Source organism: Sorex araneus, chromosome X (assembly GCF_027595985.1).
Source record: "Sorex araneus isolate mSorAra2 chromosome X, mSorAra2.pri, whole genome shotgun sequence".
NCBI classification, from domain to species: Eukaryota; Metazoa; Chordata; class Mammalia; order Eulipotyphla; family Soricidae; genus Sorex; species Sorex araneus.
Window position 1 is genome coordinate 361,935,362 of NC_073313.1, and position 25,942 is coordinate 361,961,303.

At 46.5% G+C, this 25,942-nt stretch overlaps 1 protein-coding gene across 1 annotated transcript in view; it reads left to right on the plus strand.

Annotated features, from left to right (window-relative positions):
• BABAM2 (BRISC and BRCA1 A complex member 2) overlaps positions 1-25,942 on the plus strand; it is a 398,928-nt gene that overhangs the window by 135,549 nt on the left and 237,437 nt on the right. Inside the window, exons 5-6 of the mRNA XM_055123091.1 lie at positions 3,300-3,494; positions 23,709-23,783. Of these exons, the coding sequence (XP_054979066.1) occupies positions 3,300-3,494; positions 23,709-23,783 (270 nt within the window). The remainder of the gene's footprint in view (positions 1-3,299; positions 3,495-23,708; positions 23,784-25,942) is intronic.

The following is a 25,942-nucleotide window of genomic DNA, read 5'->3' on the forward strand; positions in this document are numbered from 1 at the left end:
CCTTACACTGAATATGGGCCCAAATATCAGTATTCTAAGGTTCTCTAGGTGATTGCAGGTGAAGTGTGCTAGTCCAACGCCTGGCTTTATGCTTTGAGGTTCTGTCTTACCTTCCAGTGTTCCCAGACAGTAGCTGGTTTCTCTCTCACACTCCTTAACTTAGGCCTGGTGGTGCCTTGCTTTTTACTGCTGCACAGGAAGTTGTTTTCTTCTTTGCACTGTCCCTCACCTTCCAGTTTCGAAATTCTTGCTGTCAGAGTACGGGACCTGTTGCTCCCCTTCTTCGTTGTAATTATCTAGGTACCCCAAGGATTCAGCACATGCTCTTTGATCCCTTGTTACTCTTGTCTTGATTCCAGGCAACTCAGGCTTTCCATGAATAATCCTTCAAACACGCTGCCTCCCAGTCCCTGACTTCTCTTGCTCCAGTGCTCGCCTCTGCCGCCCTACCTCGGCAACACGGAGGCACACCTTGTTGGGGTCCCACCCCTTGTCTGCTGATGGTCTCACTCAGCTCTGTTCTGTGATTGCATCTCCTGTCTTTTTAGTTCCTCGGGTTAGTATCTCAATTCTAACAATTCTTTTTGTCTTTCATTTTATTTATTTTTCACTTTATTTAAACATCATTGTTTACAAAGTTGTTCATGGTGCATTTGGTATTCATGCATTTGGTATTGGTGCGTTCAATATTCCAGCCCCAATCAAACCACTCTGTGACCTTCCCTCCACCATTGTCGTCATTTTCTCAACCACCGCTCCAGCCTGCCCCGTAGCAGACCCAAAATAATTTTTTATATTGCTTGTTTATATATATTTATATTACCACTAAATGGCTAATGGAATTATCAAGAAATTAGTTGTGGCATGTGTGTGTGTGGCTGCCAGGGCTTCTGGAAGTGTGAAGAGGTGGGGGGGGGGAGATTGCCCCCCACTCCGAGAAGGCCGGAGTTCTCAGCCAAAAAACCCCAGTGGACCTGAACTTTTCGCAGTTTGGTGTGTCTGTGAAGCTTAGTTGTGAGGTGGTGGAGTCCAGCCATCGGTGTGGCAGCAGTTCTTGGGGTGTGAGTGGAGATGCGGGGGCTTTGGCCGGTCAGGGGACTTCATCTGCGCCCCCTCCCCTCTTCCCAAGGGCATCCTGAAGTTCGCATCTGGGGACCAGTGTATTGGAGAAATTTTTGTGGCTAGTTGATCACTCCTGAGCTTTAATCACGAGTCTCTGGGCCGATTGACGAGCTTCCATGGTGTTGGCATGTGGGTGAGGCTGCCAGGGGGCTGCCCGCATCAGCTCCAGCGATTCTTGCTGCCCACTGAGGCCTGCTGTCTGTGGTCTCCATCACCCTTTTCCCAGCTCTCACTTCCCTCAGAAACTTAGCTTCTTCCTGGTCTCCACGCCACGGCCCACAGTTGCAGCCACTCCTCTTATGATTGTTGCCAACCTTCTTATGATCTACTGCCTGTTTCCCTTTCTGTTGCGCTTTTCCTGGACGAGTCCCGGCTAACGTTCAGTCTAAATTCCTCCTATTCCACGTTTGCACCCAGGCAATGGAATTAATATTCATTGGTCTCATGCAGAAATCAGAGGAAGGGAGCGACAAAAGAGACATGGGGACAGTGGGAGGGGTGCGGCCCCTTGGTGCTGGGTGTGGTGTGTAACGTCGTCTGCCCAAAGCAGAAGTGTCCGTGCTAGCGACACGTTCCACTCTCACCACAGCGGGCCTCTCACTGGGGTCTCCGCTGCGCCCCTTCCCTCGGGCCGTGGGGCCACACTGCTCTCTCTCTCAGTGCCCAGTGTTCTTTTCCTCTCATTCTTCCTCACTTGCTCTGACCCGTCGTCCAGTCCGGGGGTGAGCGCTGCGCTCTGCGGCACTCCTTCTCTGTGTACCTATTCGTGACCTTCTCTTCTGCTGTTCTTTCCCTTTCTCTTCCCACTGTCGCATGTCCCTCTCTCTGCAGGGACATTCTGTACTTGAACAGCTGAGCGGACCCTCCCCTCACTTAGACGTACACTTCCCTTGAATTCTCTGCGCTAGTTGCCTGCAATTTCTTTCTTCCTTCTTTTTTTTTGGGGGGGGGGAGAGGGTCTCACTGTCAGTGCTCAGGGGTTACTCCTGGCTCTGCACTCAGGAATTACTCGTGGCGGTGCTCAGGGAACCACATGGGATGCTGGGGATTGAATCCGGTTGGCCCTGCGCAAGGCAAGCACCCCACCTGCATCACTATGCGTCTAGCCCCTGCCTGCAGTTTCTTTCTGCTCTTCTCTCTTTTAGCCAAGACAATCTTGCCTTTGTTTCACTTTGGTCATGCCTGCTGAGGGTTCCATCCCCCTGCCGTTCCTGGACCCAGCGTCAGCCCTCAGATCTCATCCTGTTCATCTTAGCACCATTGGACCATACTCACCTTTTTTTTTTTTTTCCTTCCCCTTGAAGCTCATGCTTTGTCAGGTTCCTGGGTCACCTGCTGTATTTTTCTCAGTAGTGATTTTTTTAAAAAAATCAGAATAGATATCACCATAATAAATGTTTTTCATTTCATTAAACTTTTTTTTTGCGATTCTTGAATGTTAGAATGTGACCATTTTACTGTTGCTGAGAATCGTATCTTATACATTATGGGCCCTTGATAAGTTCTTGTTGAATGAATGAGAGCTTGAAAAGACTGTTTCATTATGCCTTTCCTCTTGCTCCCTTTCTGGTTCCGATGTTTTACAACCATTTCCTTCTCGTTTTCTCCGAACGTTGCATTTCCCAATCGTACTTTCCCTCGTCTGTACTCTCTTCCTATTCCCTCCCGCCCACAGGCTGAACCGCTACCATTTGACTCGTGTTTCTGTGGAGTACTAGTGTTTACAGAGTATTTATTTATATCTGGTATTACAGATACAGAAGTTCTGTGGCTCTAGTCAGATGAATTACACTAGAATACTAAATTTAGGTGCTGATTTAAAAAGAAAAATCAAATTATGAAGGAATAAGAAATTCAGTCTTCTAGAGCTAAAATCTGAAAGTCTCCTGGAATATTTAGATTTCCTCTTTGAATGCAGTCCTGTTTTACACTTAACTTTTTCTGCCTACTCATGACGGAATTCCATCTTCATCCTCCACATGGAGCTGGAGAACACAGGAGCAGTCACCAAACCCAAAAGGCGCTTCCGAATTCAGCGTTCAGTCGATCTCTAATTCAGAATAGTCTGTTCTTGGATGTTGTCTCTCTCCCCGCCCGCCCGTAGTGCTGCGCCCAAGTGGTACCGGGTTTGCATGAAAATTCATTTTAGACTCGCCTTTTCTTTTTGGCTCCTGCAGAACCTCGCTTCCTGGAACCCTTCGAATCCTGAATGCCTCTTACTGGTGGTGAAGGAGCTGGTCCAACAGTATCACCAGTTCCAGTGCAGCCGCCTCCGCGAGAGCTCCCGCCTCATGTTCGAGTACCAGACGCTACTGGAAGAACCTCAGTACGGAGAGAACATGGAAATCTATGCCGGGAAAAAGAACAACTGGGTAAGGTGTCTCGGGAGAAGGGGCGCACCGTCACCGTGCCGGCCACAGCCCGTCGGCTGTCTCTTCCATACATGTCGACCGTGGAGCTTGCCCCGGTCCCCCGTCCTACTTTGGAACTGGAAAGAACTGGAAAGCGTCTTTGTTCTCTTGGGTTTCTCGAAGGTGCCATCTGGGAAGTGCGAGGTTTGGGGTCGCACACCCCCTCCCTGGATATTCCGAGTCCGGCTGCTGCCTATGGGCCAGCACTGAGGTTCTGCTTGAGGGCCACCTCACGAGACGGACAGGTTTCTCCTCTGCTGAAGGGAGAGGCTTATATAGAGCCTTGAATTGGTCTCTGCTAGTTCTTTTTTTTTTTTTTAAGAATTTTATTTTATTGAATCACCATGTGGAAAATTACAATGCTTTCAGGCTTAAGTCTCAGTTATACAATGCTGAAACAACCATCCCTTCACCAGTGCCCATATCCCACCACCAAAAAAAAAAAAAAAACAGCACACCTCCCATTCCGCCCTGCCGCCCCCCTGCCCCGCTCCGCCATGTAACTGATAAATTTCACTTTACTTTCTATTTACTATGGTTACATTCAATTTTTCAACACAAACCTCACTATTATTGTTAGGAGTACCCCACTAGTCCGACCTGTTGTGAAGAGATAGGAGGTCGCGCGGCCGCTTTGGATTTCTGTACTTTAGCAACTAAGTCCAGGGAGATTTCTTCCAGATATTGGATCATTGCAAGCTTGTAAACCCCATCTGTGGTTGTCATAATATGGCGGTCACCATGCCCTTCACCCCTGGCAAGGAAGGGCGGGCATGGGGCCGCGGCTTAGTTCTCAGTCTGGAGACATTCTGCGAGGAGCTGCCCATGCCGAAAAATTTAGCTGGCATCTGGAGTCACGCTCATGCAGCTGCAGAGAGGCCGCACACACGTGTGGCCCCTGGGATCACATCTTGGCGGCGGGAGGGGTCGGTGCCACCCACCTTCCCAAGAGCACCCTCGCGTCCTATTTCTCTGCTAGTTCTTTATGTAACTTCTTTACATATATGATTGTGTGTGGTGTGTGTGTGTGTTTGGGCCACACCAACAGTGTTCATGGCTTACTCCTGGCTCTGCGCTCAGGGATCACTCCTGGTATGCTTGGGGGACCGTATGTAGAGTACTGGGGATCGAGCCCGGGTTGGCCGCGTGCAAGGCAAGCGCCTCACTCGCTGTACTGTCGCTCCAGCCCAGTGTGATCCTTTAAAGATCGGTCCTGATCATCTCTCAGAACCTTCCTCCACCTCTGTGTGCCCCCAAGGAAATCCAGAGCTCTCTGTGGCATAAGTATCTCCACCTGATGCCGCCGTCTGTCCAGCTGTCCCTGCTTCTGTCCTCATCCCAGCTCCCACCTTCCTGCCACTCTGCAGCCTCTGCTCGGCTGGGCACACACTATTCTCGCGCGCTATTTGAATGAGGTTTGGTTTTTTGTTGTCTGGCATTTTTTTCTAGATATTTTCATGGCCAATGCATCTCTCTAAAGTGTTTTACTCTTGTATCATATTCTCACTGTTGCCTGTGTAAACAGTTTCCGTTTTTAAAAGAATTTTTAGAAAGGAAGATTTAGGGGCCAGAGAGATAGGACGGGGGGCGGGTACGGTGTGATCCGGAACACCCCATAGGGCCTCCTGAGCGTCTCCGGAGTATCCCTGAGTGCAGAGACAGGAAGAGGCCCCGAGCACAGCCAGGTGTGGTCCGCCCCCTACTTCCAGATGTAATTTATATACTGTGAATACACCCATCCCAAGTGAATCCTTTAATGATTTTTAGTATATTTGCCAAGTTGAGCAGCCATTACCACAATCCATTTTAAGAATGGTTCCACCATTCCATTAAGGTTCTTTTGGTTTTGTTTTTATTTATGTATTTTTGGTGTTAATTTAACTTAATATCCTGTCTTTTATTTACTCCTGGTGGTGCTTGGGGAACCAGATGGGATGCCAGCGATCTTACCCAGTGGTCTGCATGCAGTGCAAATGCCCTACCTGCTGTACTATCACTCTGGCCCTTCTACTAAGATCTCTTAATGCCCATTTACAGTTCATTCTGTTTCTGCCCACAGTCCCCCTCAGCCACTGACCTACTCTCTGTATGACGATCTTTTCTGAACATCTTATATATAACACAGTCACACAATATATGGTTTCTCTGACTGGCTTTTTGCAATGAGCATTGTCTAAGTTTATCCATGTTGTAGCAGATTTTAGAAGTTGGTTTCTCTTTGTGGCCAGATTATATTCTGTTTGATAGTTGTACTCACGAGTTGATAGATATTTGGGTTACAGAATACCTCTGTAAACTGTTTATGTCTTAAGTATCTGTGACTCCCCTTTCAAAGTTATTACTCACACTCCCTCCTTTACATTTTCATTTGTTTGTTTCTTTTTGGGCCATACCCTGTGGTGCTCAGGGCTTACTTCCCATTCTGCACTCAGGGCTCAATCCTGGTAGGCCCAGGGGACCTTATGGGGTGCCAGGGATTGAACTGGGTCAGCCATGTGCCTGGCAAGCACCCTACCTGCTCTACTGTGGCTCCAGTTTTTTTTTTTTTCTTTTTGGGTCACACCCAGTGATGCTCAGGGGTTATCCTGGCTCTGCACTCAGGAATTACTCCTGGCGGTGCTTGGGGGACCATGTGGGGTGCAGTGGATTGAAGCCTGATCGGGCGCATGCAAGGCAAACACCCTACCCACTGTATTGTCGCTCTGGTCTGGCTCCAGCTTCTTTTATGCACATTTAAAAAATAGCCCATAGAATGGACATACTGTAATAGTTAAGTGGCAGTGCACAAAGTGGCCCCCTGCAGCGTGGTGACTTCAGAGCATACCCTTGAGGTCCTGGTGTCTGTCTGGAGTCTGTGTGGGTGTCTGCGTCAGGATCGGGCCGGGCTGTGCTCGTTTCTTCTGGAGGCGGACCCCTGAGAGAGGAGAGTGAGCGAGCTGGGGGAGGCCTCGGAAATGGTCTCTCGTCGCTTCTGCTGTCTTCACACACATGGGCGGAGCTCCGCAGGGGTGTGAGTGCCGGGAGCCCCCGAGAGCCGCGGCCCACGTGCTGACTCTGTGGGCTGTCTCTCCCCGGAGGGAGTGTAGACATGTGAAGCAGGATCTCTGTTCCCGTCACAGACACCCGCAACAGGGCCTCCCGTGTTGGTGATGCTCCATGAGCGTTTGAATGAATGGACTGTAGTTATGCACAGAAGGAGCTTTAGCTTCCTCTTCTCTGTTATTTCTTACAGGTATCACCGACTTCTCCTTTTCCCTTTCTCTGCCCTTCTCTTTGCTGTGGTTGCAGTTGCGGTGGCTGCGAATCACAGGCAGGCGTGGCTGTGGCTGCTAACTGCGGGTCACGTCCCAGAGCACGGCCTTCTCACCCGTGCCCTGCCTGCCGCCTGCCGCCCTCCTTTCCTTCTCTTCTTTCCTTTTAGATTTTTGGGTCATCTGTGGCTCCTCCTGGCTCTGTGCTCTGGGGTCCCTCCTGGTGGTGCTTGGGGTGCAGGGAGGGCGTGAGGGGCCATCAATGGAGCCAGGCGTCCTGCACTCAAACGTGCGTTTTAGCCCCTTGGGCTTTCTCTGGCCTGTCTTCCTAATCTCTTTCTTAAAGACTGTGGTTTTCATTAGCACACGGAATATAGAGCTACAGTGTATTGTTACAAATGATCTTGTCCAAAGCTTTTTTTTTTATTGAATGAATCACCATGAGATATACAACAATAAGGTTGTTCATGATTGAGTTTTAGTCATAACAGTGTTCCAACACCCATGCCTTCACCAGTGTCTCCCACCACCAGTGTCTCCAGTTCCCTCCCACCTGACACCCCCCCCCCCCCCACACACACACCTACTACCTAATTCCTCAACAGCCTGACTCTATGGTACACATTTTTCTTCTCTCTCCCGCTCTCTCTCTCTCCCATCCCCCCACCCTTATTTTCCTCTTAGGCACTGTAGTTTGCAATATTGTTACTGAAAGGATATCGCACTTACCACTTTCCCTCCTTTTAGCACCCAGTTCTAGCCCAGAGTGATCTCTTCCCACTGTCATTGTCATAGAGGTCCCTTCTCTGACCTGGCCACCCTCCCCACGGTGTGGCTGACTTTCTGCTAAGGACCAGTCCTCCTGGCCGTTGTTTCTATTGTCTTTGGGTATTACTCTCCAGCTGTGTTTCTTTAAAGCCCATGAATGAGCCCACGAAATCATTCTAAGCCTGGCCCTCTCCCTCTGACTCATTTCACTCACCATGATACTCTCATGTCCATCGATGTATAAGTAAAATTCATGACTTCATATTTTCCTCACAGCTGCGTAGTATTCCATTGTGTATTCCATTGTGTAGGTGTACCATAGTTTCTTTACCCACTTACTTGTTCTCATGTACTTGGGTTGTTTCCAGATTCTGGCTATTGTGAATCATGCTGCAAGGTCAAGTCTTTTAAAACATTTTTTTAAAGGGAGTTAATTTGTTTTATTTATTTTTTGTTTGATCAAAGACCCATGGGATTGATTTACTTTTAATTATTCCGGAGTACTCGCAGTATTAAAAATATTTACAGCTTTTGCTGCGGATGTGCCCCAGTGGTAAAGCATGTGCAGGATCCTGGGTTCAATTCCCAGCACTGCAAAAGATTTCTTAATAGTCATATTAAAGAATATTTACAGCTTTGTACAACAGATGTAGAACTCTTTATCTTATAAAACTGAAATTGTGTCCATTTGGCACTAATTCTTCCCCGCCCTGCTGCCCTTGGCAGCTCTCACTCGAGGTCGAGTTCTGTGATCTCGAGTCCTTTGATAACCTCACGTAGGTCAAATGAGGCAGCGTTTATTTGTAGTTGGCTTATTTCGCTTGGCGAGGTCTTTGTAGATGAGCCCTAGCTGTGTCAGGCCGGCCTCCCTTCCTTCCCAGGGCTGTGGATTCTCTCCCGGCGGTACCTGAGGGACCACACTTTGTTATCTCCCGAAGGGTGTGGGGGTGGCTTCTACCTCTTGGCTGCTGCGAATAACGCTGCTTGACATAGATCTGTTCATATTGCTCAAAGGCCCCACTTTGAATTCTTTTGGACGTAGTCTCACAAGTGATATTGCAAACTCCATTTTTGTTTTGGGGAGGATTTTTAATTTTTATTCTTTTATTTTTGTTTTTCCGGGTCGGCCATGTGCAAGGCAAATGCCCTGCCCACTGTGCTATTGCAGAAATCTGATTATATTATTTTTTTCCTACGTGTTATATACCCATCGATTCCTTCACCTCTCTTGGAGAGCCGGGCAAGCTACTGAGAGCATCTCGCCTGCAGGGCAGAGCCTGGCAAGCTACATGCGGCGTATTTGATATGCTAAAAACAGTAACAACAAGTCTCACAATGAGACTTACTGGTGCCCGCTGGAGCTAATTGATGAGCAAAGGGATGACAGTGACAGTGACAGTTTACTTTAAAAAAGGGTTTTGGGTACTTAAATGAATTATTATTAAACTGTCATTTTTAATGCTGATAAATTTATTTGAAAATAGGAAGTACTGTCAAATTAATTGGTCTTTAGTTATTAGGATTGTTCTTTTCACTCAATTTCTTCTTTTAATATTGATAGGAAGGGCTGGAGATACAGTACAATGAGTAAGGTTCTGGCCTTGTACGCAGCTGACCCAGGTTTGATCGCTGGTATCCCAGATGGTCTCCCGAGCACTGCCAGAAGTGATTTCTGTGCGCAGAGCCAGGAGTAACCCCTGATCATTGTCGGGTGTGACCCCCAAACCAAAAATAAAATAATAATAATAATATTAATGGGGAATTAAAGCATATCCAGATTTTGGCACCTTTTCTAACTTAACACTATTTGAAATTGCATTTGTTATCTCATGCTGAGTTATTGTTCATCCACATGTAGACTTTGAAATTCATGTAAAGTGCATTAATAACAGTTTTTAAAAAATCATTCTTCCTAATGCTATTGATTTTCTATTCTTTACATGAAGACCTCCCACTGCTATTCTTACCCCATTTTATTTTGATTTGGTAGTTAGCAGTGGGTACGAATCCGTGTAATAGTCATGTGTCCAGGTGGAGAGAGCAAGGAGACTGAGAATCCGGTCACAGGGCAAGGGGGTCGGAGGCGAAGCTTGCAGCCGCCTTAGCGCTAGGGATCTCCAGCCTCGTAGAAGTGAGTGCTGAGGCCGTCAGAGTCCACTTGGGAATGTTACTGGTCAAGAGCCAGGATATCTTGATACCTTGACACCAGTCTTGAGGGCTGAACCACGTTTGAGTATGGAATATGGGCCCAGGGATGCACTGAAGGACAGCCTGCAAATGGAACCCAAATCCAGGCCACGAATCTAGGCAGTGAACACGAGATGCTGGCAGAGGATAAGAGCTGGAATTCAAGCCAAGAGTTTTTGGAACCACGGACTGATTTTCTCCCCCCCCCCCCCCTTTGCCCAGCATGATAGGAAAGCACCGCAGACTTGGTGACTTACAACGCAGTTTAGTATGTTCTGGAACTGGAGATCCGAAGTCCAAAGAGGATCTCCCTGGGCTAAACTCAAGGTGTGAGCGAGGCTGCCTTCCACCCGGAGGCTCCTCGGGAGGTTTCAGGGACCTGAAGGAACGGGCAGATGTGCTCTCAGTTACACTGTCTTCCAGAAATCACGGGGAAGCCGAGAGGTCCTGGAGGACTGTAGACAGTGAAAGGCGTTTGGGAGAGTCTGAAAAGAAATTGAATTTAGGTATTTATGTGACTGTTTTGCACATCCTGGAATGCCATCAGGCACTTTGTGAAATGTCGCAGGGTTTTCCTGTTGACTCGATCCAGTCAGGGACTTGAAAGATTTGCCTTTCGAGTTTTCTTTTTCTGATAACACAGAGCTTATAAAGGTAGTCATTATAAGGACTTCAGTCTTTCCATTTATTTATGAGTTTTATGTAGTGGAGTGTGTCACCAGCCCTGTCAGAAGCAACTCAAGAGGTAAGGTAAGCCGGTGTGGGAGTAATATAAGGGTATAGAACAACTGCTGGGCTAGATTCGGGCCAGTAGATTGAGTATCAGTCATGGCTTTTGCTCTGGAGAGCAGCAAAATTCAGTTGAGAAGACTGTGCATAGGATAGAATAGAATAGAATAACTTCAGAATAGGTCTAAATAGAATGCACAGTCTGCATAAGAGTTTTGAAGAAACTGAGATGGCTCCAAGGACTGAAGAGCTTGTTTTGCATGCACGAGCGGCAGGTGGGGTCCCTGGCACATCGTGGGCCCCCTCTGGAGCCGCCCCGAGCCCCAGCCCTGCTCAGACTGGCCCCAGGACAAAGCGAACAAAAAAGAATTTTGCAGAAGAACCAATCACCACAGAAATGACTGTTCTTCACTGATGAACAGGACCTGGTGTAGGCCCTCAGGAAGGTGGCCACAGACACACTTATGGGCAGTTACAGGTTGGAGACAAAAGGGCATGGCAGACGGGGCAGCAGCTATTTTAAGCTCACATCTGAGTAGTTTGCTGATCTAGTATAGCTTGCTGGAATATGGAAATAGGAGAACATTTTTCTACGGGCTAATTATTTATTAAAACATGGAAACTAATAGAAGAATTAATATGAGCCCATGGATTTTGGATCTCTCGATTCACCTTGTCCATCTGATAATACCTTGTATCATGAATTCAGGGCTATAATTATTGTGTATTATGACACTTTATATTCATCTGCATACTCATATTATCTTCCCTTTCTCATCACGTCTTTCAGCCATCTCTGTTTGCATTTTTTGCCTTCCATTTTTCCATTAAAAATATGAGGCCCTGAAAAATCTGAGGTGGGCTTTGCGGTTTACTCTCAGCTGGTGAACGGACCTTTTGAGAGCCGCTTAGAAGTTAGGGAGGAGGTCTGGTCTCTTGGCGGCCGGCCGACGAAGCTGCTCTTTCAAATGCTGCCTCCGCTTCGGACCGCCAGGGATGCTCTTTATCCATCTCTCTTCCTGGGCAGGGGCTCAGCAAGGGGCTGGTGCAAGAGAACATTAGAAAGCAAAGCATAAAAACACAAAGTCCCTCATTTTGTTTTACTTTTTTCTTTTTGGGTCATACCCAGCTATGCTCAGGGGTTACTCCTGGCTCTGCTCTCAGGAATTACTCTTGCTGGTGCTTAGGGGACCACATGGGGTGCCGGGGGTTGATCCCAGGTCAGCTGCGTGCAAGGCAAAGGCCGTACCCCCTGTTCTATCATTCTGGCTCTTATTTTGTTTTTTGTATTTTTTTTTAAGCGAAATATTTTTCAAAGAAAAAAAGAGATACCTGCAAGCTTAGGGCATGGAGAATACCCTTGCTTAATTCTGTGCCTGTTTCCTTATGAAGTCATTTCCCTGATTGTTTTGTCCTTATCTTTTATTTATTTTATTTTATGTACTTATTTATTCCATGGTGTATTTGATATGCCAAAAACAGTAACAGCAAGTCTCAAAATGGAGACGTTACTGGTGCCCGCTTGAGCAAATCGATGAGCAGCAGGATGACAGTGTGACAGTGACTTATTTACAGAACTCCTACATGAGTAGACATGAGTTATGAGAACTTAATTTTTTTTCTGTACTTAAAAAAAATTTGTATGCACCTTTTTAAAATAAAAAAACACACGGCCTATTGGAAAGAAAGCTTACTTGTTCAGATTGACATTTATGTGCTTGCATCATCAGAGTTACTATTTATTTATACTTTGGGGGCCACACCTGGCTGCTCTGGGCTTCCTTCTGGCTCTGTGCTCAGGGGTCACTGCTGATGGTGCTGTGACATCGTGACCTACCGGGACGAGAGAAGTGACGAGAGGAGTGTCCTACCCATTGCACTGTTGCTTCAGCCCCAGCGTTATTTTAACAGGTGTGTTTATTATTTGAAGTAATTATAGATTCACAGACAGTTGTAAAAATCAGAGAGAATTCTTGCCTACCCATCACCCAGTTTCCCTCAAGAAATTGACACTGGTACAATGTGTGTATATTGTCTGCCTCTTTATCACATGCCTGTGATTTCCTGTAAGCTGGTCCATAAACTGTTCATCACCCCCAAGAGACCGCCCTCCTACTTCCCTTTGAGTAGAGGAGGTTTTTTGGTTTTTTTGTTTTTTTCAGATTAGAATTTTAGTATTGTGAATCCTGCAATGCATACTACTGATACTAGAAATCGTAGGCTGTTTGGATCTGAAATGAAGTTACAGCAGATGTGTTTTTCCAGTGGGCTCAGACTAAAGTGTCCCGTTCTGTTTATTCACCACCTTCTCAACACTTCCGGCTTGTAAATGTTACACGGAAAGGAATAGTGTTTGCTGATTGTGACAATAAGGAAGCCTGTGAATTTCCTTTTACTTTAATTCCCAGTACTCAGATTATTACACCTAATATTTTGATCAAAGGCATTTTTCTTTCCTGATGTTAAATGGATGTTTTGAGTTGTTCTAAAACCACTTATTTCACATTTGCAAGCTCTCCGATGGGTTCTGTGGGATAATGGAGTTTTTGCTTTTCATCAATTTTCCTTTTATGGTCATTTTCCCTATTAGTGATATATATTTAAGTAGTGGAGAATGTGAAACAGTTACCTTATTATTTTTTTTTCTTTTTGGGTCACAACCAGCGATGCACAGGGGTTACTCCTGGCTCTGCACTCAGGAATTACCCCTGGGGTGCTCAGGGGACCATATGGGGTGCTGGGACTTGAACCCGGTTCGGCCTCAGGCAAGGCAAATGCCCTACCCTCTGTGCTGTTGCTCCAGCCCCAAACAGTTACCTTATTTTGTTGTTGTGTTTGACCCTAGATCAGAAGGAGGTTTAAAGAATGCATACATTACAGATTAAGATTAAGCTCTGGCAACATTTGAAAATACCTTTAAGGAAAGGAGCAGCCATTTCAAATCAGCGCCTCACTTGCATTAATAACTTCTACTCTGGGGGCTGGAGTGATAGCACAGCGGGGAGGGCGTTTGCCTTGCATGTGGCCGACCCGGGTTCGATTCCCAGCATCCCATATGGTCCCCCAAGCACCGCCAGGAGTAATTCCTGAGTGCAGAGCCAGGAGGAGCCTCTGAGCATCGCCGGGTGTGACCCAAAAAGCCAAAAAATAAATAAATAAATAAAAAATAACTTCTACTCTGTCCCCTTGTGCCGCTGGGTTATTCCCGGTCCCTCTCCGTTCGCCCTGCCTCGACACAGGATTCCATTAGTGTCTCTCCGGGTGGGGAGCAAACATGGTGTTGTTTGTTATGACGTAGTAGCATTATTTACTTTCCTTTTGAATGCTCGGATTATTGCAGTTGTTGCCCAGTGTGGCACATAAATTGTGGTGCGGGAGTTATTCCTGCGTCTTCTGAGATTGCTGTGAACCATGAAGTGCCGTGTGGTGCCGCCGCCCTTGGAAGCAGCTGTCACCAAGTGCAATTAGAAAGGGAAAGTCACTCTCAGAGAGTTAAATGTTCCTGGTGCTTTTCCTTGTTCTCCTTGGTGCTGTTGCTGGCCCCCGACTGGGTGCAGTAGGCTGTCGGGCTCCTCCTGGTGACCCGCAGCCAGATGGCCCCTCAGGCTTGCTGCCATGGCCCAGTGATGACTCAATTGCCAGGATGCTGTGGGACCACCAAAGTCACCCCAGCATTTATTTTAGGACCCCCTGGGCTGTACCTTGCGGTACTGGAGGGGATCAGGTGACCCTGGGGGTTGACCTGAGGTCCTGTGCATACAAAGCTTGCACCACCGATCCCTGTGTAGCCCTCCAGGAGCACCTTTTGATGGGGTTCTGAGGGAGCACTGGTTTCAGGAGTCAGCAAGGAAGGTGGAGAAGAAAAAGTCAGAAGCTACCGAGTTTAGGCATTGTTTGGAGGAGAAAGGATAAAGCTCTATTTGGAAGAGGTCGTGTCACCCCATGAGTGTTTTCACCCATCTGGAAATATCTCTCCCCCTACCTGTCAGGAGTCCCCGTCGTCATGGGACCTGGGTGTAAGCAGGATTTCACGATCTTGTGACAGGTCGTTATAGGGGTAACGTGACTGACTGTGGGCCCCTGAAGTATGTCCAGTTTGAACTGACATGTATGCAAGCATAAAATACATACCAGTCTTCACAGAATTTGTCCATCAAAGGAATTCGCTGTCCATTTCTACACTGGCCACATGATAGAATTTAGATCTAAAATAATTTTTCTGTTCCTCTTACCATTTTAACGTGGGCGTTAGGGGACACACTCTCCGAGCTGGCTTCTACGTAGCTACCTCATGCTGTCGTGCTTGCACGCAAGTGGAGGAGGGCAGGGGCGCCAAGGGGGATCTCTGGTGGGGCTGGGAGGGGCCGGTCCCCCCCCCCCATGGCAGGCGAGCAGAGGCTGCTATGGTGGTGCCAGCCAGCTCCTGGGGGTCCGAGAGACTGGCAGTTCTGCTTCTTAGGAGCCCGGCCCTTCTGGCTTCTTTTTTTTTCCCCCCTTTTGAGTCACATCCAGCGATGCTCAGGGGTTACTCCTGGCTCTGCACTCAGGAATTACATATGGGATGCTGGGAATCGAACCTGGGTCAGCCGTGTGCAGTGCAAATACTCTCCCAATGTACTGTCACTCCGGCCCTCTTCTGGCTTCTGACTGGCCCGCGGATGAGCTTTGGGTTGTTCCCTTTGTGGCCGTCACAGGGACGCCGCCCTCTTCTAGAAGGGCTGGATTTGTTTGTCTTTGTTCCCGCTTCTCCTGGTGCTATTATGAATTGCACATTATTTAAAATCAAGGAACCTACGACAGGGACATGTTTAATTGTTTTTTTTGTCATGGGACTTGTTACATTGAATATTTTAAAATTAATTTATTGACTCACTGAATTCTGAATTATTCATGATCGAGCCCCAGGAGTACAGTGTCCGAGCACCGCACTCCCCTTCCCTCCACCAGTGACCCCAGTTCCCCTCCTGCCCCCCAGCCTGCCTCTCTGGCACGTGCTGCTTTTTCCCGTTAGGCGCTGCGGCTTCCAGTACTGGAGGGGTATGCTATTTGTCCTCACGGCACCCAGTCCTCGTCCAGAGTGACCACTGCCCTCGGTCATTGTCGCAGTGGTCCCTTCCCTGGCCTCTCCCCCTCCCGCCACAGTGGAAAGCTTCCTGCTAAGTGCCTGCTTCTGTTGTCCCTGGGTATTAGCTACTCCCCTACTCTGTTTCTTGATGCTCCGCAAAGGAGTGAGTTCATTCTGTGTCTGTGACTCATTTCACTCGGCACGACACTCTCCAGAGCACCCACGAATCGCGTTGGATCTGGACCAGTGTGTCAGTAGGACTCGGGATCTGGCTCACAGTCATTCATCCATACTGTAGAGTTTGACTTTCTTCATAAAAAAAGGAATATGCGTGTTTCTGGGCCCCTGCGTTTATACCTTGGGATACTGAAGGCAGAGATGATAGCCTTTTGTCCGTCTTAACTGACATTTGAAAGGCATTTTATTGTCTTGTAAATAAAACAGACATCTCAGTAGAAAAGTCAGGTTCCCCTGGCAGCAGGATGTGTGAAGTGGAAAAGCTCTTGTTGGGCGGAAGTGTCTGAACCAGAGGAAATCCTTTCCGTTTCCTTTGTCTCTGCCCCTCCGGGCAGCAGGTCCAGAGTGGAACTGGCCCCCTCCCCCCCATGTGCCCGGGAGGTCACCAGCTTGCTCTGTGGTCTCAAGGCTTTGCCATGTTGCATGTGTTTAACTCTATCTGAAAATTAAATTTAACGTAGTAAAATTGCTAGATCAACGATTACGTGTATTTCGAGGCCGGTGATACACACTTAGCAGTAAATAACTCATGGCGCCACATGCTAAAAAAATTAAAAAGATGATACGTGTTTCTAATTTAATCACCAGAGTGTTATCCATGAAGTCACCCTCCGTTTAGCGAGAGTCATTGTCTGCCCACGGTGTTATCGGCAAAGCAATAGCGCAGTTGTCAATTTTTCTCAAGTCCCGCTTTGTATCTCACTCCTGTTGCGCTTCCACAAATATCGACTTGATGGCCCGGACCAAATGTACAGCCGTTCGCGCAAAGGGACTAGAGCGGTCAGGGGCCGGCGGAGACCCTTGAGGAGAGTCGATACTCGCAGAGCAGGAGAGCAGAACCGCAGGGACTTACGGGACCAAAACCAGCTCATCTAACATCGACCAAAGGAGTTGAGACGGAGAGAAGAGGAGCAGGGAAATTTCTGATGAAATAATGCTCAGCTATTTCCAAGTACGGTGAAAGACATAACTTGACAGATTCAAGCACCACAGCCACCGCAAATTTAGGTAAACGTAAGGAAAACGTTAAAATAAAAGAGCACGGAGCACATTGTAGTCAAAATAATACGAATCAAAGAAAAATGTAAATGACTGAGGGAACCAACACCCCCTGTGAGGCAAACAGTTCTTGTCACCTGGCCTCTCATCAGCACAGTGTCAGAGGATGTCGCCATGGCACCATCAACGCACAGATAGACCACCCCCATCTCCCTGGCAGTGGCAGTTTAGCTGGACTCTGTACTTTGGGTGAGCAAGCGTTTTCCCCCCAATGGTTTGCCCTTTGCATTTGCTTTGTCTGTATCCTGCTTGGCCTGCTGTTGTTCACGTGAGTTACAGAGTTATTCGCGCCTGGGTTTCGGGCGTCCGGTGTCCCAGCACCACTCCCTTCGCCAGTGTCCACTGCCCTGCCCCGCCCCCCCCCCCCCACTCCCCCACCCTCCCAACCTGCCTCTAGGACAAGGCCTTGAGTTTTAGATTCTAGGCGCTGTGGTTTATATTCCTGTTGCTGAGAGGGTTTCATGCCCAGCACCTGGCCCCCTGCCGGCAGCAAGTTCTCTCCCCCCACCCCCGCCAAGTGACCGTTTCTTTCCACCGTTGTCACAGTGTTCTGTTCCCCGTCCTGTCCACACGTCTGCTCCCCAGGGTGGCAAGCTTCTTGCTGCAAACCAGTTCTCACGCTCTTCATTCCTGTTTCTTCGGGCATTCGTTCTTCCCCAGCTGTGTTTCTTTATAGCCCACAAATAAGGAGAACATTCTGGACCATTCTGTGTTGGTGTCTCTTCCCCTGATACTCCCCATATCCACCCACACGGCAGCAAATTGCATGATAATGTTATGTTTTCTTGTGGCCAAGTACGCCACTGTCTACATATGCCCTACTTCCTTTCTCCAGTCATCTGTTCTCGGGCACGTGGGTTATTTCCAGACATGGGTGACTGTGAATAGTGCCGCGGTCAACATCGGCATGCGGTGACTTCTCCACCTTGTGTTTTTGGTCCCTCAGGAGTGGAATTGCTGGGTCGAGTGGAAGTCAGTTCCTCGTTTTTTGAGCAGTGTCCGCGTGGTTTTTCCCGAAGGAAGGACTAGCGGTGAATGAGGGTCCCTTTCCGCCCCTGCATCCTGGTGGTTCTTGTCGTTTCTCAGGAGTGTCACTCGCTGGCGTGAAGTGATATTTCCTTGTTCTTTGGATTTGCTTCTCCCTGATGGTTAGTGGCCTGTTTTCTTCTTGGGATTTTCTTCCTTTGCCCCCCCCATTAATGAAATTAGATCTCTGTGATAAGAGTTACGGGTATTCCTTCCCTTCTGCACTATCTCTCCGGCCCCCGACTCAGCCTTTTTAAGGTTTCTTCTAAATAAAGAACCTCCAAACCAGATAGGACAAATCTTCCTGAAATACTCAGAAAACCCTCCCATTTTTTTAAATAAGAATTTTATTTTATTGAATCACCAGGTGGAAAATTGCAATGTTTTGAGGCTTAAGTTTTAGTCATACAATGCTGAAACAACCATCCCTTCACTAGTGCCCATATCCCACCACCAAAAAAAAAAAACACCACAGTACACCTCCCATCCCGCCCACCCCCGCACCCCCCCACCCCGCCTTGTAACTGATAAATTTCACTTTACTTTCTATTTACTTTGGTTATATTCAATATTTCAACACTAACCTCACTATTATTGTTAGGAGCACCCCACTAGAGTCAGACCTGTTGTGAAGAGAAATGAGGTCTTGGATTTCTGTACTTTAACAGCTAAGCCCAGGGAGATTTCTTGTGGATGTTGGATCATTGCAAGCTTGTAAACCCCATCTGTGGTCGTCATAATATGGCGGTCCCCACGCCCTTCACCCCCGGGAAGGGAGAGGCGAGAGAGAGAAATACTTTTCCCCTCCTGGGCGGGCATGGGGTCGTGGCTTAGTTCTCAGGCTGGAGACATTCTGCAAGTAGCTGCCCATGTCGAAAGTGGAAAACCCTCTCATTTTTGAAGGTATTCTCCAGGGCTTGTAACTGATAGGAGCAGTTAATTGGGCGAGCACTGCCGTGTGAGCTCCGGGAGGATCGGCTGGTTGTACAATCCGCAGGGCCCGTCTCCTGCCCTTCCTTTAGAGTAATGAATGGATGACAAAAGCCCAGCCCTTGAGGTGGAGTCTTTGACATCTTCTCAGTGACTGCACGCAAGTTTCTTGACTGTTCTAGGTCTTTGTTTTCTTATTGTAAGAAATAGATATAAAGGAATTATATTTACCGAAGAGCTGTGGGGGATAGTTAAATAACAGGTCTTAGGAAAGGTTTTGTCAAGCACGAGTTATTGTGCCACTAGAGGTAGGTGGCCTCTAGCATCCCTTCTCACGTGTATGTACCTGCCAGGGCTCAGTCCCCAGTGTTAGGTCGCTGGCTATCAGAGTCCATTTGAAGCGATCCCCCAGCCCGCTGAAGTTCCGGCCACCCTGGGCCGCTTCCGAGGCCCTGGTGGTGGGGGTGCTAAGAGCAGAGTGTGTCTCAGATGACAGGTTGTTGACAAGGCGAGAGGCTCCAGGAAGGAGGAAATGTTTCCCTCCCCGAGCTACCTGTATTTGGAGTCCATCCTCGACGAGGTCAATCCTGGCAGATCTGGCGCTTCTGGAAGACACAGACGCAGCTGCCATGTTAGTGGCGGAAAAGTGTAGACCGAGGAAATTGCCAAGGCTCCGAGTCCTGAGCATCTAAGTTACTTGCCAATGGAGTGTAATTTGGAAAAACAGAAAGGATGCACATGTTGATTGCTAATGCTGGGGAAATTGCCATCTAGGCAGTTGGCAGAGCGGCTGACATTTTCGCAGTCGTAGGTCAGATCATTTTCTACATCCATCCAAGAGAAGATTTGACCAAGGATTTACAAAAAAGAAAAAAAAATCAAATTATTCTGTTCACTTGGCTGCATCTAAATGTCTCATTTTCAGCTTACAGGAAAGATTGCTATGGAAGCAGCCTTCAGCGTTACAACAGAGTGACCATAAATTGCTTGAATAACTCTTGGAACTTCAGCTAGAAAAACACAGGGAAAGTGATAGTCTGAGGTAAAACCCGGGAAGGACTTCTCACGTGGCTTTTGCTCCTCATAGAATTTTATAATTCAGCTTTCCGTCAAGGTACGTGTCCAAGCCCCGTCGGCTTGGTTTCCCAGAGAGGATCAACACCCGTCACAAGGAAACTTAGAACTGAAAAGTGAATCCTCGATTCTGTGTTTCCAATGCTGGTACAAGCTAGGGCTCAGTTTGTTTTATCCTCTCAGGGGGAAATGAAGACAGTATAGTCGTATTGAAAGTTGGACCTTAGAAAGTGCTCTTTATGGTTTCCAGTGGGCCAGAGTTGTTTCTTTTACTGGGAATATAGTCGTAGATGTTTATCAGGCTGTTGCCGATAAACACAAATTTATATTTGCTCTGGGATCTGCTTGTCTTTCACTATGAGTTTAGTTGTATAAATCATTCTGTTGCCAATAAACATAAAATTATATTAGTCCTAGGGCCGGCAATTTTGAGAAGGAACAAAGTAGGGATGGTTTGAACATTTTTAAAGGAACATTGGTCTAAAATAGCCGGTAGAATAAAAATATATTGTACAAGCTAAAATAGGGCAAAAGAGCTAAAATCCAGTGCTTGGACGAAAATAAACTGGCAGTTCAAATGAGTCCAAGTGCTAAATATGTAATTATCTTTCCTATTACCTTATAAGGGCAAGAATTTACTTCCACTCTTTAAAATCCATTTGTCATTGTTTTCCCTCTCTCTCTCTCTCTCTCTCTCTCTCTCTCTCTCTGTATGTTATGTATTTCTGTATTGAAACATGAAGCCTAAAAGCCTTAAAGTTTGGAGCTGACTATTCTAACCACAGACAGGCACTTTGGGCAGGCAGAGGCGCTTATGTGTGTAAATTGTCAATGAAGAAGACTCGGGCTCACTTCCCGCCCCATCGTCATAAGCCTACAATGATGCCTTTACCAAACCTGCCTCAGTGTCCCCAGCACCGACTTCACTCATGTGTTGCATGCGTGTTGAGTCACGAAAGGGTGCCTGTGTGTGTGTGAGTGTGATTGTGATTGTCACCCCTCCTGCAGGGCTGCTGTGCAGATGATCTGGGGGGCTCCAGGTTGGTGTCAGTGTGGGTGCTGGCTCAGTGCAGTGACACGCATCTCGTGCTCCCCTGGAGGGCCAGCCTGACCCTCAGTCAGCCCTTCTCACCCACCTGATGCTCGCTTTTTTCTCCACGTTCCACAAACGTGGCTTCATCCCATCTCTTTGCATCTTGTTGAGTTGTTAGCTTCAGTTTGCTTCAGAAGGGAGTGAGTCGCCCTCAGGGGAGAGTTTTGAGGGAAGGAGGGTGATAATCCGAGGCTTTAAACAGGTCTCTCTGTCTGTGATGACAGGGCTGACACGCTTCTAAGGGACCCTAGTCAGGAGGCTGGAGACATTGGTACCTCTGAGCATGCAGCTGTGGAAATGGTGAGACGGGCTTGCTAGGAGGATATATAAATATTAATTGAATAACTGTGAGATACACAGTTAAAAAACTGGTCATGATCTGGTTTCAGTCATATTATGTTCCAACGCCCATCCCTCCACCAGTGTACGTTTCCCACCACCAATGTCCCTAGTATCCCTCCTGCCACCCACCCCTCAGCCTGCCTCTATGGCAGACATTTTGCCTGCCTCTCTCTCTCTCTGTCTCTGTGACTCTGTCTCTGTCTCTGTCTCTCTCTCTTTCTCTCTCTCTTCCTCCCCTTTTGGGCATTGTGGTTTTCAATATTGGTACTGAAAGGTTATCAAGAATCTCCCATTATAGGGTAGTTTCTTTCACAGCCTTTCCCTCCTACTGACCGTGCCGGGCTGTTTGTCCGTCTCAGATGGCTCCTCCTGATTCTCTCTGGTGCCGGGCTGTGAGGGCCTGGGGTCTGGGCTGCCCAGCTCTTAGGATTACTCCTGCTTCTCACCAGGGCCACACGTGACGGGACCGGCTTCCCAGCCTCAGCCGTGTCAGTGCTGCGGTTAGGCCTGTGGGACGTGGCACTGCTCTGTCCTTTGCCGGAGTTGAAGTTGAAAGCTGTTGCAGGCAGCAAAGCCAACAAACAGTAAACAGCCGTGCAGATGGGCGCTATCAGTTTTATCCTTCGGGCTTAAGGTTTATAGTTCTGTTTTCATTTCCAAGGTTTTAGGTCAGAGTTCTTCAGCTCAGACCAGGACCTTGAAGCCAGTTTTGCTCGGGTGTTTGTAGAGATCTTGGGTGTTTTCAGACCCTCGTGGATTCCCCGGCCAGAGGTATGCATGCTGGCCGGCTGTGTTCGTCCCTCAAGCTGTTAAAGTATTTGTCAGTTCTTAGTTTAAAGAGTTTTCGGGGAGGAGGGTTTGAGACATTTGCTTTCTAAGGGATATGAGTGGGCATGCGGGGAACTTTCTTATCCCAGTGGGAAGGATGAGGGGTCTGTTCTTTACGGTACTTCTGGATCATCCTCAGAGTTCTTAGTCCGAGCTTAGTGAAGCCCAGTAGATAGAAATCCTAAACTGGGGGTTGGAACGATAGTAGAACAGGGAGGGCGTTTGCCTTGCATGCGGCCGACCCGAGTTCGATTCCCACCATCCCAAATGGTCCCCCTGAGCACCTCCAGGAGTAACTCCTGAGTGCAGAGGCTGAGTGCAGAGGCTGTGCATCACTGGGTGTAACCTAAAAAGCAAAAATAATAATGATAGTAATAACATAATATAATGATAATCCTGAACTGATCTTCAGGCTTGTCAAGAGCTAAGCCTGAGCTCCTGCTGCCTTTGCAGGGCTGGCTTGGGGTCCCACGGTACTGCCACAGTCCAGCTGGAAAACTCACATAGAACGCGGCAAGTTGTCTTTTTCGGGGCGGGGCACACCTGCGCAGAGCTGCCTCCTGTCATTGGCTTGGGGATGTTTGGGAGGTTCTGGGTGTAGAACCTGAGGTTCCTGCACGCAAAGCCTGCACTCCAGAACTCTAAGCCAGCCCCATTTGGGTTTCATTTTGTTGGGTGTGGGGGCCACACCCAGCAGTGCTCAGGGGGCTGTCCCTGGCTCTGTGCTGGAGAGTGCCTTCTGCGTGGGGTGGGGGTCACACCTGTGGTGCCTCGGGTGGGGACTGAACTGGACTCCGCAGCATGCGAGGCAGGTGCCTTGCTTCTGGCTCTGTTCCCCAATTAAAGAGAAAAAAAGGGATCCTTTGCTCTTCCTACTATAGAAAGTGAGAGGGAGACTTTTGAATCAGAGTTCTCTCTCTCTTTCTCTATTTCTCTCTCTCTCTCTCTCAACAAAAGAAGTTATTATTTATAGCTTAAAATGATTTGAATCTTCAAACCTTTGTCCATCTCTTCTGTAGAGAGAATATTGGTTGATGGTAATGATCTTTACAGCGTGGCAGGAAGTTGGATTTTATTTGGGGATAGCCACAAATTGCTACTTTATATGGGCAGAAACTTGACTTTTGAATGGACTTTCAGACATGCTCTAAAGGATTTTAATCAGAGTCATTAGCCTGTGGGTAATAAATATTAACGAAGTGGTCTGAATGCTCCAGTAAAGTCAGATGAATCTGGGGGTGGGGGGAAATCTACCTCTATTGTTTGGATTTTTAAAAGTCATACTCATGTATTCTTTTCATAATTTTGAAAAACAAAAAGGTAATACTACTGCATTGTCATTTCATTGCACATTTAAAATGCAGATTTCAGAATTCTAATTGTGCCTTTTAGTAACTAATAATTTAATGGTTCTTTTTGATCCTCCCCTGCCTACTTCTCCAACCTTACTCCTCTGATTTCTGTTAGGAAGCCCAGAGAGAAGATGCCTGCATTTTGAACAGTTTGAACTTGTGGCCTTGGCTATAATTGTCAGTTCACAGTCTATTTTTGAATTTAATCTTATTATTATACCTTTCTTTCTACAGACTGGTGAATTTTCAGCTCGCTTCCTTTTGAAGTTGCCTGTGGATTTTAGCAACATTCCCACATATCTTCTCAAGGTAAAAAAAAAAATATATATATATATATATATATATATATATAATCAGTATGAGCACACCAAAAATAAGCTTTTAAAGTAATTATTTAGTGGAATATTTGTATGACTGGTTTGCTGAAAATTGTTCAAATGTGGAAGTCTACTAAAATTGGTTATTGCTTAGAGACCCATTTTTTACCTAATAACCTAAATAGCCCTAAAAGTTTCTTCAAAATTATATTTCATGACTAGATAAAGTTTGTATAAGAAAATTAAATGTTGGAAAATAAATCACCTTTAGTTAATAGCCTCACTGGGACAAAAGACTTTTACAGAAGTAGTCTGATACATACACAGTCTTCTGGTGGGGTGACATGTTAACTGACACGCTAAAGAGCATTTTGCGTTCTTTCTTTCTGTTAGAATTGATCTCAGGCCTCCTTCAAAGCTGGGCTGGCTGTCTGGGAGACACCCCGAGTCCAGGGAGATCTAGAGTATTGTACGCGCAAGTGGCTGTCTCCAAAATGCGTTACTGCGAAGGGTGTTGCAGAGTCTGTTCACGGGACTGGGCTCTGGTCAGTGTGAAGCCAGCCAGGGAGCAGCTTCTGAGCAGAGTCTGAAGACAAAGGCCAGGGTTCATCATGCTGAGCGCTGTGGCTGGCATTCAGGACCCGCTGGCCTGCCCTCCGCCGCGCTTTCCCGCATGGCGGATGGCTTTGGTCTAGTGTAGGAAACTTCCTGCTGTCCTCATTTGTTGTTCAGAGAGTTCGTGATATTTATGACAGCCTAAGAGAGACTGTTGCCTTTCTATAATGTCTGGTTTTTCTGCGTGTTATAGCCAAGGAATAGTAGTTACTGATTTTGATAGTCTTTGGAAACATGCCCTGGTAAAATAGAAAAGATTAGGGAACACTCTTTACACATTCCAATGGTCCAATGGGGGTAATTATTTTCTCTTTCCTTAACTAAAACCTGACTTTTCCTTTTCTTTTTTCTTTTTTTTTGGCCTCATCAAACAGTGATTTTTATTTCCCAGCTGACTCGTTTATTTTACTTGTTCTAAAATAGGCTGTCTATTTCTTTTTGTATCCCTATTTCTTAGCATAAAACACTTGGTTTATTGAGAAAGTTTAGCAATCAAGTCAAATTTAGTCTAAAAGCAGCACTGTCCAATGGGAATATATGAGCCATATTCATAATTTTGAGTTATCCTCATGCAACATTTAAAACAATGGTAATATTAGTCTTATATACATATTTGTAAACAAAATTTGTATATTCGTAGAAATAGAAAATAATTCACACATTAATATTAAGTCAATATTTTACATTTTCTTGAAAATATTTTGAGAACTTTACACTTAGAGATTGTTATTTGGACAAACTATTTTATTTGCTAGAACGCCAAATGTGACTGGTGATTACCACCAAACCATCTAAAATTATGTTATGTAGTTCTGAAACTGATTATTGTTTCTGAAGCAATAACCTTCTCTATTCTCAACTTAAAGGCATAAAATGACATTACTTCTTCTTCCTATTAGTCAAATTAGAAATGTCTAGTTTGAGATAAATTTTCTCTGAAACCTTTACCACTTCCTCCATAGAGTTTTTCTTCTTTTCTAAAGTATGCTATGTGCTCATTATATAATATTAAATTCTGAATTATTTTGTGTTGCATATTCTTACAGGAAAGTCTTTACCTCAGGCTTTGCTGTGTCTGTGGAATAAACATTATTTAAAGCTTTTAAAGCTATATATGTGTGTGTATGTGTGTGCACATACATACCTTCTAAGAGATATATATATATATATACACATATATATATATAGGTTCTGTAAAATCTGCAGTGTATTATTTACCCCAGGATATATATATTGCTTAATTAAGCAGCTTCTGTGGGATGTGGTTTAGGTTTGAACTACCTCATTTAGGGTTTGAGTTTTAGCATAATGATGTGTAAATTTAAGATGCTAATCGTATTTTGCAAGGAGTGTTAATGGGAAGGACATGAAAAAAACTAGGAGTACCGGATAAAAATAGATGACAACAGGATTTCCAACTCAGTGTTTGGAGAGTATTTTACTTAATGTCTTGATAGCACAGCAGCTAGGGTGTTTGCCTTGCACGTGGCCGGCCCAGGTTCGATTCCTCCGTCCCTCTCGGAGAGCCTGGCAAGC